The sequence below is a fragment of the Pleurodeles waltl genome, chromosome 3_2 (assembly GCF_031143425.1).
Source record: "Pleurodeles waltl isolate 20211129_DDA chromosome 3_2, aPleWal1.hap1.20221129, whole genome shotgun sequence".
In the NCBI taxonomy this organism is placed as follows: domain Eukaryota; kingdom Metazoa; phylum Chordata; class Amphibia; order Caudata; family Salamandridae; genus Pleurodeles; species Pleurodeles waltl.
This window is the reverse complement of record NC_090441.1, coordinates 15,522,285-15,535,019: the sequence shown is the minus strand read 5'-3', so window position 1 is coordinate 15,535,019 and position 12,735 is coordinate 15,522,285. Positions and strand designations below refer to the sequence as shown.

Sequence of the window (12,735 nt, the reverse complement as noted above, 5' to 3'; positions counted from 1 at the left end):
ATGAAGCCTATTGATACTTTTGCCAGTTGAACAACAACATCAGCTCAGTATTTATCCTCACTTCATTTTCTCCCTTGTACTGTATCTAATTGGATCATGGCTTTTTTTTAAACTCCTGTTATAATCTCTAGAAGTACATGTTTCATGGACTTCCCGGATTCAACGTTGATATCCCTGCGGTTCTATACCCCACGCCGCTTCCCCAGTATGATGGGAGATCCCCTCCAAAGCAAGAACAGACAGAAGCCACAACACTGAGGCAAAGTGCGGTAATGTGAAATCTAATTCTACATAAGTCTTAAGTTCTACTGCTTTACTATTGGCATACTTTGATTTTGTTGTTTGTATATGTTTGTACATACTTATGAGGTCTAGCTACCAACCACATTCAAGTTGAAGTATACATAGCGGTTGATGCGTTCCTGGCCCATGTCCACCACAGTCTGTATCAGATTTGGACAGTGATTATCAGTTTGTGTAAAACCTACTGGCGAGAAAGGATAGAGTCCAGTTTGCTGTAGTGCATGTGCAGTAGCCTATTTATGAAATACATACAGAGATGGCATTAGTCCATGTACAGCCTTTAGAATTTTGTTTTTTATTTAACCACAGTGGTATGCAGAAAAGTAGTTTTTTTGGAAACACTGCATACCATTTATTTAGTAGCAGGGCAAATAAATATCAGGCATTTCCCTTTTTTATTTTTTTCCCAGTTGTTTCCTAGCATTGTGCTCTATTGGCATCTATTATCAAGACACATTAAATTTCAGTCTGTAGTTGCACAAACAATTACTTTACAAGTGATTTTCAATACACTTGTTTTCAGTATTTGTCAATTGACCGTAAAGAAATATTTGCCTGCATGGGTTTGGAAATGTCAGTTGTTTTATTTTATTAGACAAGTGAGCTATTCTGAAGGGTGTATGTCTCATGCTGATGATTTGATTTCTGTGTCACCCCACGTCTTTTCTCTGGGGCATGTGGAACTTGAGGGCAGTGAGACCATCCTTGTGGCAAATATTGCTGTTGTCCCTGGAACCACAGGAAAACGAATAGCCAAGTGCTTCCTCTCACAACTTTGACTTTGAGGAAGGAGTAAGATTGAGCAGTCTCGGAGGGTGGTATGCGTAAACTGCCTAAATCTACTAGCACAAGTATGTTTCACAAATATAATGCCTAGTGGTTTTCTTTTGGTTAAGGAAATGTGACTTTGTTTACTTTTTAGATAATGTGGTTAGTGACTTCAAACAGTCTTGCTTTATGATTTGTATTCAGTTTATTCTGTAACTAGTTCAGGGTCTTTTCAGGATCTGGACACATTTGAGAAGAGAGTAAAATAGCACTTTTAACTGAATGGTTACAGCCAAAATAGAGATTCTGTCTGTTATGGTCTGAAGGTAGCCCTGTTTCTGTCTGCCTCACGTCAGTGTATGTGTCTCAACTGTTCAGTCACAGCAGTGCAGGCAATACACTTCTAATATCTAGGGAAACTATCTTCATCCTCTATCTTGTGCCTTGCCACAAACAGGCAAAAGTATACAAAAAAGTGATGGATGGCGTACTTGAATTTATCTCAGCCACTGGTAATACTCTGGGCTGCATCCCAGTGCGTGGTTATTTTGCACACCGTGCCACCTCAGTTTTGACCCAGACAAATGCAGATCAGTCTCGACCCTGCTCCAGTGGTAACAGACCAGCCCAAACTGCAAGGCCAAGTCCTCCCTGAATTGAAACACAAGCAACCCAGGGCTGTTTTTGCCCTAGTTAGGGCTCATCAGCCAGGTGTGTGCACAGGACCCACGACTGGGCATACCGTTCCTACTTAAGGCAGCACACCAAAGTGTGCAAAAAAAAAAAGAGATTGATGGAATGCTTGTAATTGCCAGTGCTGAGATTAATTCAAGCTTTCCATCCTTTACTTAGTTGTATACTTTAGTGTGTCATGGTAATCAGTTCTAGATCGTACTTACACATAGCTCTCTGTAGGTCGTGCCTCAGTACTGCAGTGCATAGACTACATGTGAATTGTGTAGAGGTCACTTCTTCTCCACAGACTTTGAGAAAAGGCAGTTTCAGCTCAGGTACTGGGAAAAGGGTCAGTAGCATGGGCCGGGTTGGGCACACAAAGGAGCTACCACGCTCAGGTCTGTGCAGATTGTCGGGAGGGTCAAAACGTCAATTATAAGGGGTAAAGGTACTTGGGCCACTGGCCAGGGATGATCATCACTTGCAGAGTAGTCACTCATGCAGTGGCTCCCTAGGAAACACAAAGTTGATCACGCTTCTGCTTATCGGGTAAGGTAATGGGGAACAATTGGGGGAGGCAGTTGTTGAGGCAAAATGAACCCTTGTGCTCTTGTCGGCACCACTATTCAGGAGAAACATCCACGCAATAGTGGTCAGAGTCTGATTGGTCTTCCCTCTCTTCACTGCTACTCTGCTTATCTGGGAAACACTGATGAAGCTGAGGTTGAAGAGACACAGATGGCTTCACAGTCTCTTCAGTGCAGCCTGTCATAATAAACCAATTCAGTAGTAGTGCTACAGCTCCATGGGTTCTAGCAGAAGGGGAGCTATAACCCTAATGATATGGAACTGAATCTAATTACCCCTCTGTTCAGTCAGATGCTGTTGGTCAGTTCTGGCTACAGATGCAATGAACATGAAAGGATCATCTTGATGTAAATTTAACTTTTACTCAACCACACTCCGATGCGCCATATATCTCTCTCTCTCTCTTTCTCTCTCTCTTTCTCTCTCTCTCTTTCTCTCTCTCTCTCTCTCTTTTTCTCTCTCTTTCTGCCATGGTGACTCTTGACATAAGTGTCCTGCACAAGAATTCATACAAGCTCGGTCACAACAAGAAAACGTGAAGCAGATTGCCACACAGACACTGTATCAGGGACTTTCATCCCCACACCGCACTATTCTTGGATTTAATGTACATTTTTATTTTTGTGTAAAGGTTCTTGCAAGCTGCATTACTACTTAGATTTTTTATTAAAGTTTTTGTTTTAAATGCCTGGTGAAAGGTTCAGTGACCTTGTAACATATTAATTGTACCACTTGCTATTTTTTAGTTGGAAAAATAAATTGTTCTGCAATTTGAAATGTTTGAGCGTTATGAACTTTTCAACTACATGTTTTCCTCTAATGTTGCAATCAAACAGAAAGTTGAGAAGTGTGTAATTGCACACAAGTCTGCACCAATCTGTTTACCATCGTATTTTCCTAAATGTCATGTTTTACTTCATTATTTACAAAGGCTAACCAACATTTGATTTCTCAAGTCTTGCTGATTGGAGATGGTTGACGTGATTTTGGAACTTTTTGAACCATCTTCCTAACTTGGAAGTACCAGAGCTGTTGGTGGTTGAAGCCACTGCGAGCCTACCATTAAACTGGCTACTGGTTTCACCCCGACTTGCTGTGGGTGCAGTGGTTCCCATAGGTGGCTTGCCACTTGAAAATCTGGACCCCAGCCAGTGAATTCTTTGCAAGAGACTCATGCATTTTTAAGACAACTTTGGGTCAGATAGTGGGAACTGGCTCCCTATTTTGTATTATTCCCAAATTGAAAGCAACACAACCATTTGAGCCCGTAAGTGATCCCTAGGCACCAGTTAATTGGACAGTGTCCTAAACCGGGCAAGTAGTTAACTCAATATCCTTGGGCACATTACAGATTTTTTCCAAGGATGAGAGTCTTGTTGTTTAGGTGGTGGATTTTTGGGGATAGTAGTTTTTTTTGTAGTGCAAGAACTAGACCGAGACTATTTTCCCTTTAATCTATTGAACGACAGAAGGATGCTCAAAGTAATGCTCACTTTCCAGTAGCCTTGACTCCGTTTGTTAAGTGCTGTTCCACCACAAACTTTAGAGACCTGAATGCTTATGGATACCCGCAAGACCCAAAGGAATCACCATCAAAACATAGCTGATTGGGCCAATGTTATAGAAAAATTAACATTTAGTACTGAGGAGACATTTGGAGTCTTAGCAAGACCCCTGAAAACCATAGCACTGTCGAGCTTTTGTGCATATCTTAATTTATTTTTTTCTGTTTACTTAGCAGATAATTTAAGTACTTTTATTTTCCTGATGCATAGCAGTTGAAGTTATTGACTGTTATCTTTTGTGTCACACTGTATCTGAGTTTCCAACTGCCTTCTCCTCTTGAGTAAGCCTTGACCGTTGTGACTCAACTGAACTTGTTTTCACCTTTGTCTGAAAGCTCACTCTGCTCCCTTTGCCATGGGAGATGACCAATATACACGAAAAGGAGCATGAGTGATTTTCACCCAGGCAGGGAAATTTACATTTGGGGTAAAGGCAGTAGGCTGTAAACCTCCCTCATCACCAGGTGGTTTCAAGAGAAGGGATGAGGGTGATATTATATTATAACAATAATAGCAGGCAAGCACAAGCAGAAACCATAGCTCTATGCAGAAGACTCACTTGGAGTGCAGCAGTCCAAACCTTCCCACAAGCACAATTAGCCATCCTACTTGTCTTGGGGTGTGGGTCAGAGGATGGGGAGGGGTTTCAAAGATCCCAGTTACGTGTACTGAATAGACCTAATACATGGAAGTGCTGGTATGTAGTCCCCAGAGAGCCAAGGTAAAAAGGCAGGTGCTTTTTTTACTAGAAGCACAACTGTCCGTCACCACAACTGCTGGGTTGAGAAGTCTACAGGTGACTAGATTCACTTTATCACGCCATGATCACCCCCGGGCTCCCAAAATCAGAGTACATGTCTACTGTTTTCAGAAATATAAAACACAGGTCGACCCTCCTGTGAGTATGTAGAATTGTAGAGATCAGTAAGGGAAAATACAGGGGTGGGCAGAAAGTTTAAAGGGTATACGGTGATACAGCTTCACAAAGCCATGCAAAGAGCTTTCATTCCAACAGTAGCACAGTACTTTGTTGAAGGTCAGAAATGATTGCATTTGTATATTTGCCAACTTTGGTATTTTTCGCAACACTATTATGTATCCTTCTGCTGACTTCCGTGTGCAACATTTGCACCTAAATGCAGCATTTCATGACATTTGAGTGCTTGACATGTTTTTTTAAAGGCACTTTAAATCATGTGTTTCCCCCACTCCTAATATGTATCTTTTTGTCTAACTCCACACCCATTGTAATCTAACAGGATCTTATGTTAGCGAGATGCATTTAATTAAAGCAGACCAATTTGCTGATTTATGCTAGCATGCTATTTGAAAATATTTTTGTGCACACTGTGGTTTCCATGAGTAAACCCTGGCACAATATGTCCTCTTACTGTATCTATCTGTTTGACTCCTGACATGATCTAGACTTTGATGCACTAGGCACACTGCTGATCATGTGAACATCATTTGTATGAAAGATTTTTTTTTGTTTTGTTTTTTTTGCACTCCACCGGATTTTAATGTTATCAGCCCATCCCATCATATAAATCTTAAAGTTCAAGTTATTTCCAGATAACAAATTAGCAAAGAATCTAAAAAAAATAAGTAAATGATTTCTGGTAAATATATGTTATTAGGGGTGTGAATTTTATAATATATTTACTTGTCTATGGGACAGGTTGCTTCATAAATCAGCGTGCCCTGTAAAAGAACCCACTTGTCCCTTTGGTGCCACTTAGTGCAGAGACACATTATGGTAGCAATTTAATTATTCAAGAGCTTTGGTTATAGCCTTTCAGGTTATGCCAGGGTTCATATAGTAGGTGTTGAATAATAGCAATGATTTATTTTGCCACCTTTGTGCAGATCTACATACTGGTCATGGAAGTAACAGTAACTAGAATGCCCTTTTGAGTCTAGCTTTTCTCTATTTTTCCCATACTGAGAAAGATTGGAATTTTACTCCAGAAAAGGGCAGAAGTAAAATTTCTTAAAGGGTTGAGAAAAACGTGGTGGGAGAGAAAATGAACGTGTAAGAGCGTAACAGATTTTCACATGAGCAAATCTACACATTCAAATTTGCTTGTACTGAAATGCAGTTCACAAATATTTGCTAGGAGTACTATTTCCTGGCCTTCTTCTGTAAATTACTGTCAATTCATGAAAGACATAAATCTGCACTAATGCAAGGACAAGTAGCATGGGTGCACTTTTATGACTTTATTTAAGAATTGGGACCCTAATTAGGTCTGGCGTTAACCAAGACCTTTTTGTTTTTATTAAAATTCTGTCTTTCTTTATCTATAGACTGGCTTCACTGAGTGACAGCATTCTGCTCTTTCACAAGGAACAAATTGGCACCAAAATTAGTTTTATTCAATTCCAGGAACGTTGTAGCAGCGTGTGCATTTTAAGATGATTTTTTTTATTTTTTATTTTTTTATTGTTGTCAATGTTTGTGATAATCGTGAGGGAGCGACAGATCCCACGTCTATAAAGTTGCTCAAAAACCATGTCAAAACAAGATACACATTGACAAAACAAACAGGCTGACTGCAAATGACAGGCCTTTTGGCCTTCCCAGTGCTTATTTATTTTCATGTTTTCCCTAATCCTATTGAAACCTTTTACCCTGATTTTCCATTTGGAATATTTATTGGAAATACATCAACACATTTTACTAAATTATGCCTCAAAGAAATGGTACCTAAAAATTTCACAGTAGTTTAGCAAAACATTTTTTCTAGTTGCATTTTTTTGTGAACAATTTATTTTGAAAGCAAAGAATCATGAATCTTGCTTTAAAAATTCTCAGATATTTGTATCTAATCAGAGTGCATTATGGGAGCATCATGTTTAGCCTTATATTAAACTTTGCAAACGTCTGTACATTTTGATACTGGAAGCACAATCAGTAGTGGAGTCCGAGGCTTATATTTCCTTAGAGCGCTCACCTTAATGATAAAGGCTTTGCATTAATGAACCATAAATACTAGTTCAAAAAGCATTAACATATGGACACACATTTTACCTTAATTGCAGACAACGTCCCTCCCTGATCCATAATGTGGTACTGTAAATTGGCAGCAAAAGGGTTTGTGCTGCAGGGGGTTGAGCCTACTTTTCCCAATGAAAGATAGATATGAAAACCTGTTGTCCTTGACCACAGACAATATGCTTGGTCGTTGGGCTATAGAAATTACACATCCCTGTTCTATTTAGAGATGATAAATCTTGGTTAAATGTATGCCGTTGAGAGATAAAGACCGATGTTCAGTAAGCCTGTACTAATTACCTCCTGGACATCTGTCTTTTCAGCCCAGGTTTTCGTGTCCTATACTTAGGTCTCTTCACAGCTTTCACTTGTGGAAGACAACTATACTAACTAGCATCCATCATGTTACATCGAGAATACCTCCATGAAGAGCCAGATAGGAAAACCTTTACTTTTTATTATTCTGGAATTAATTTGATGAAACTTCATCTGCAATCCATTGTCAACATTGTCCACTGGGGGCACATTTATTGCCCCCTCTGCCTGACTGCTTGTGCCAGATTAAACAGTAGAGTTCTTGTCTTGTTTGCCCTCTTTACACTTTGGCTCCACCTTAATTTGCTCCATTTAACAAATTAATTTACCATCAGTGAAAGAGGCAGTTCTATTAGACATTCTCCGAAGGTAGGAAGAAGATGACTACTTTTTGCCTTTGTTTCTCAAAGCCAATCAGAAAGAAGACACAGGCATTCTAAGCAGTGGACAACTAGCAAGAGAGCTGCAAAAAAAAAAAACTGTAAACCTTACGTATGCATGGTGGTTTTACTTGATTAGGCCCTCAGAGTACGGTTGCTTAAGCAATCCATTTCAATCCTGAAGTTCCAATTATTGATTTTTAATAGCTATAGTCTTTGTGGTAAATATGATCCTTGAGGTTAATAAAGCAATGTCCATATTAACTCTGAATGAGGTGTTGCAATTTTTTCTCCTTTTAAATAACATGTATTGATCCTGCAACATAGCCTATGCTGTTCAGATTACAAGCCATAGAAGTTGTTGTGTACTATTTCTTACGGTCTAAGAGGGACGATGAATCATTGCAAAATGTTGAGAATAACAAGCGGATCTAGCATGCAGAACTGACAGGCACTGTCGCCTTCCCCACACTGTTTTGGTGTAATTTAAGGCCAATTTATACTGAACTTGAGAAAAAGATCTTCTGGAAAGTGAGAACTCAACATTCTGCGAAATACCGTCTTCGAGTTTACAAACTTAAACTATCATAGTTCAGAAAAATACATTTGCTAGTATTGAAACTAAATGGCACATTAACCATTTGTTGCTCCCTATTCATCATCTCGGCTGACCCAGTATGTTTTACTTCTTATGAGGAGTGTCATGTTTCCCTGATAAATGCTGTATAGTAATTTCATATATTGTTTCCAAGTAGAGCACTACAGTCTGCTGGAGATGGAGTTTCACTCTGAGTGGCTACTGTTTCAATGTCCAGACCATGATATGATCAGAGGTTGCTGGCTGGTGATTAAGTTTTAGGCGTACTGGCCTTTTTCATGCAACCTTGTTATGGAGACAAAGGATGTGATCTAAGCCCATCCTCTGACTCCTCTATTCAGCTCAGGAAGGTAATCTTGTGAAAAGCCCTGTTACCGTGTACATTCCCTGTAGAGATATTACCTGCTGCTATTGCAGTGGGTTAGGGCAATGGTCCGACAAAAAGCAGCAACAATTTTAAATTTGGTAGCATTCTCAAACAAACTTGGAAAAAAGCGAATTGACAAAATCAACAAAGAATCACAAGAAGAACAAAGACAACATAAAAGAGCAGTTAGTTGAAAGGCAACATGAAAGGTGATGACAATACAGACTCTGTTAACACGCCTCATTTACTTTGTTACATTAGATGCAGGTTTGATGGGAGAATTATTGAAGATTAAGTGTTCCGCCATTATTTGATAAATCCCAGTGGTGAAGAGGTGTATAACAGTTCAGACATCAGAAGCCATCAATGGTCCAAATGTGGATAAACCAGCAAAGGTGAGACATGTATTATTTCTTTTAAAACACTGTGACTCGTTGCAGGAACAAAGCAAAATAAACTTTCAGTTTCATGGTATAATTGGTGCTTTCTTCGAGAATCTTTGGACACTAAGAAAATGCCAGAAGAATAGAAAACGGTCTTTAATGAATCATTCAAAATAAATGTTATCAACATTTGTCTAAACTCAAGGCTTTTTTGATTAACAGTCCCTATTCATGCATTTAAAAAAAAAAATCCTCAGCTGAGGCTCTCTCACGATGATGGATTTGGACTGGAGGCAAATAACATGGAGACTGAATTCAACAATGCCATCAAGGTACTGCAGTCTGGTAAAGCTGCCAGGCGTAATGAATTTCCAGCAGATATGTACAAAGGTCTAGTTAGCAAGCTGACCCAACATCTTGACATGCTTCAGGAAGCCCTTAGAGAAGGAATGCTCCCATATGATTTGTGTATGGCAGCTATCCTAATCATACTGAAGAAAGGCATCCCCAGCACTTACTATGGATAATGCAGGCCCATCGTGTTGTTCAATGTAGAGACCAGTATACTAGCAAAAATCTGACCACGCCACTACAGAATGTTACATTGAAGCTGGTCAACCCAGATTCGTCTGGTTTTATGCTCCACTGGAGCATCAGTCTTAACATTTAACCGCTGTTTGGGTGTACGGAATACACTAACAATACGTTGCAACTAACCGTGGTTCTGTCACTGGAGTTTGACTTTATGTTCAAGGTCCTGGCTCAAATGGGCTTTCGGTCCAGCTATGTGGGATAACCCTGCCTGCTCTATCATTCACCACTGGCTCTAGTAAGGGTGAATGGCACCCTCTTGGAACCCCTTTCAGTTGGAGAGGGAAAATAGGTACGGTTGCCTACTGTCCCTAATGATTTTCACTATGGCACTTGAGCCACTGGCTTGCTGGATTCACGGTGATGCTCTGGTTCTGGGTCTCCGGTAGAAGGACATATTGGAAGAGCTCATTTCACTGTATGCTGTCAAACTCCTGCTGTATCAGGAATTGACCATTGACTGCCTGCTGAAGATACTTAAAAGCTTTGGTGAGTACTCTGGTTTCTGGATAAGCTAGAGGAAATCTGTGCTTTACCTGCATTATGGGTTGTCACCCATTAGTACAATTTGCATTCTCATCGCTGTCGACACAACCAGTTTTAAATACCTTGGTATTTATTTTACACTAAACCATGAGGTATTTCTACATAACAAGCTTCGTACTGTGCTTGACAAGTTCTAAGTAGATGTTGAACATTCGCACAGTCTGCCTCTGTCTCTTATGGGAAGGGCAGCTGTGTTAAAAATTGTATCATTACCCAAATTTACATACGCCCTGCAAAACACGCCATACTGGATTCCAGCAGACTTTTATAAAAATATATATTTTTAAAGTATAGATGAAAGAATGGACATGGCTGTGGGTTGGGAAACCCTCCAAAATTACACTGGAAACTAACTGGGGGGCCCTATGAGGGAGGGATTGCCCTACTAGATGTGCAGGTTTACTACTGGGCCTCCCAGCTGGTGACGAGTAATTGATGGGCCTTCGCTCCGTTGGACTCCTTGTCCCCAAGTATAGATGGGTATGCCAGGGAGCTGCTTGATTTCCCATCTGCCATATACCAGCGAAGAAGCTGGTTTGTGATTCCAAAACACAGATTATCTGTACTCAGGACATGGGGCAAAGCCTTACACCATCTAAACTGGCATGTACGGTGACGAGGGAGACACCTTTGTAGACCAGTGACCTACTGCTGTTGGTGAGCCCCTTGTGGGGTTTGCAAAGTGGGGTGTATTCAGTATCAGTAAACTAGAGGATATCTCGGAGCAGGATGGATTCAAACCACAGGAGAAGATTAAGGAGTATGACCTACCTGGATCAGAAACATGCTGATACCCACAGCTTAGACATGCTGTAGCTGCACATGTTCAGAGGGCACAGGTTTTTAGCACTTCTTTCTACTGGACTATAGGATTCTCTTTGAGGGTATCCCGCAAAAAGATATATCCCTAATCTACAAAAAATAATCTACTACACTGGACCTATGAGGGGATTTGAAGAACAAATGGGAGGCACATATGGGGGAGTTCCTCATAAGGATCAGTTTCTCATTGATTCAATTAAAATAGTTACACAAAGTATATGTAACTAGAACATTACTTCACAAGATTAGCAACATGGCTACGAATTGCAGATTGTGTGACTGCGGAAAAAGGGGACATTCCTTCACACACTATGGGAAAGTCTGCAGTTGAAGGTTTTTGGACAGCGGTTGGAAAGTGTCTTGCAGACCTTTCAAACTTCACAGCCCCGTTGGCAGTTAAGCTGGCAATTCTGGGAGAATGGTGAAACTTCAAAGTTGTTTTTTGTTATGTTACAATGTCTAGAGCTGTTATCTTCAGAGGCTTTCTGCTCCCATGTCACATATTTAATCAACCTTACACACTCTTATCCCGCGCACGCACGCACGCACACACACACAACACTTGCGCTTTGTCACTGGATGTCCAAATAAGCTGTAGGGGTACAGACCTTGCCTCCCTCCATGTGTCCTCTCTTTTTCATTTATGGGGACCAGGCATAACCTGGCTTTCATCGAGCCATTTGTATGGAAGTAAGATACTTTTGTAGAGGGCAGTAGATCTTCTCAAATTTTTTATTGTTCTTCCTTAGATTATATGTCAATTTCTCTAGTGCCATAGTGTACCACAAATTGCGCACCCTTCGCTCTGGCATTGGCTCAACTGTTTTCTTCCAGCAGAGCGTGACCTGTCTCCAAGCTTCTCCTAGAAGGTGACCTAGTAACACCCTAATAGTGCTTCCCCTCTCTCACCTTCTGTCCCCCAGTACCATTGATAAGATCAATGACGGGGTCTCACTGCACCTTATGCTCCAGATTAGCATCTGCATGGTTAACTATTTCCTGCCACAACCCTTGATTCACTGGGCATGTCCACCAGATGTGTAGATATATGCTGCTATCTGTTCCACATAGCCGACAGTAGTCTGTCATATTAGGGTAGATATTTCTGAGTTTACAAAGAGTCATGTAGCATTGCATCAACGGTTTACATTCCGCCTCCTTGTGCTGCAGATTAATAAAGTTTTTGCGAAGGTCCTACCAGTATACAGTCCATTGTTTGTCTTGTTGTCTGAAGGAGCTCACTGTCCCACGCTGTTTGGTACAGCCATTTTTGTCTGTCTGTCTTGTTTGTGAGGAGTTTATAAAGTGAACCTATTAAGCTTTTAGCCCTGGTGTTAGTGCTCAGCAGCAGGGGCCTAATTGCAGCTTCCTTAAACGCATATTGCAAGACCCATTGCCGTATCGTAGTATTTCCAATTCAGGTACCTTGAAATCCCATTTACAGTCCTTAAAGGCGTTAACTGCGCTTGGGTGACGATGTCCCTTCGAAGGAGGGCTCTGCCTGCTTCTAGTTCTTTAAGCATGCTTTGTCTAGCTCTGGGGTGAAACCGAATATGTCATGAATTGGTGTGTATGGTGCAATGCTAGTGGGCTAACCCAGTGGGAATGAGACTGTATCCCGTATGTCCAGGGCTGTTCTGGTGACATCTGAGAGGTATAGTGATTTGGGTCTGTGGTGTTTGTGTAGCCAAGGGGTGTCCCAGACATCCATCCCTGCCACTGCTCTGTCCACGAAGAGCTAATGCTTTCCAGTTTCTTGGACTGATCATTCATTATTATTCTGAGGTATGCCGCTTGGTAGTATCAGAGTATGCCTGGGAGTCCTAACCCCTGTTCCTC

General features: G+C 40.9%; 1 protein-coding gene across 2 annotated transcripts in view; it reads left to right on the top strand.

Annotated features, from left to right (window-relative positions):
- The window catches only part of HEATR6 (HEAT repeat containing 6), a 249,963-nt gene that overhangs the window by 88,162 nt on the left and 149,066 nt on the right, over nucleotides 1-12,735 (top strand). For both annotated transcript variants that reach the window (XM_069226594.1, XM_069226593.1), the window contains exon 7: nucleotides 132-269. In XM_069226594.1, coding sequence (XP_069082695.1) covers nucleotides 132-269 — 138 coding nt within the window. The remainder of the gene's footprint in view (nucleotides 1-131; nucleotides 270-12,735) is intronic.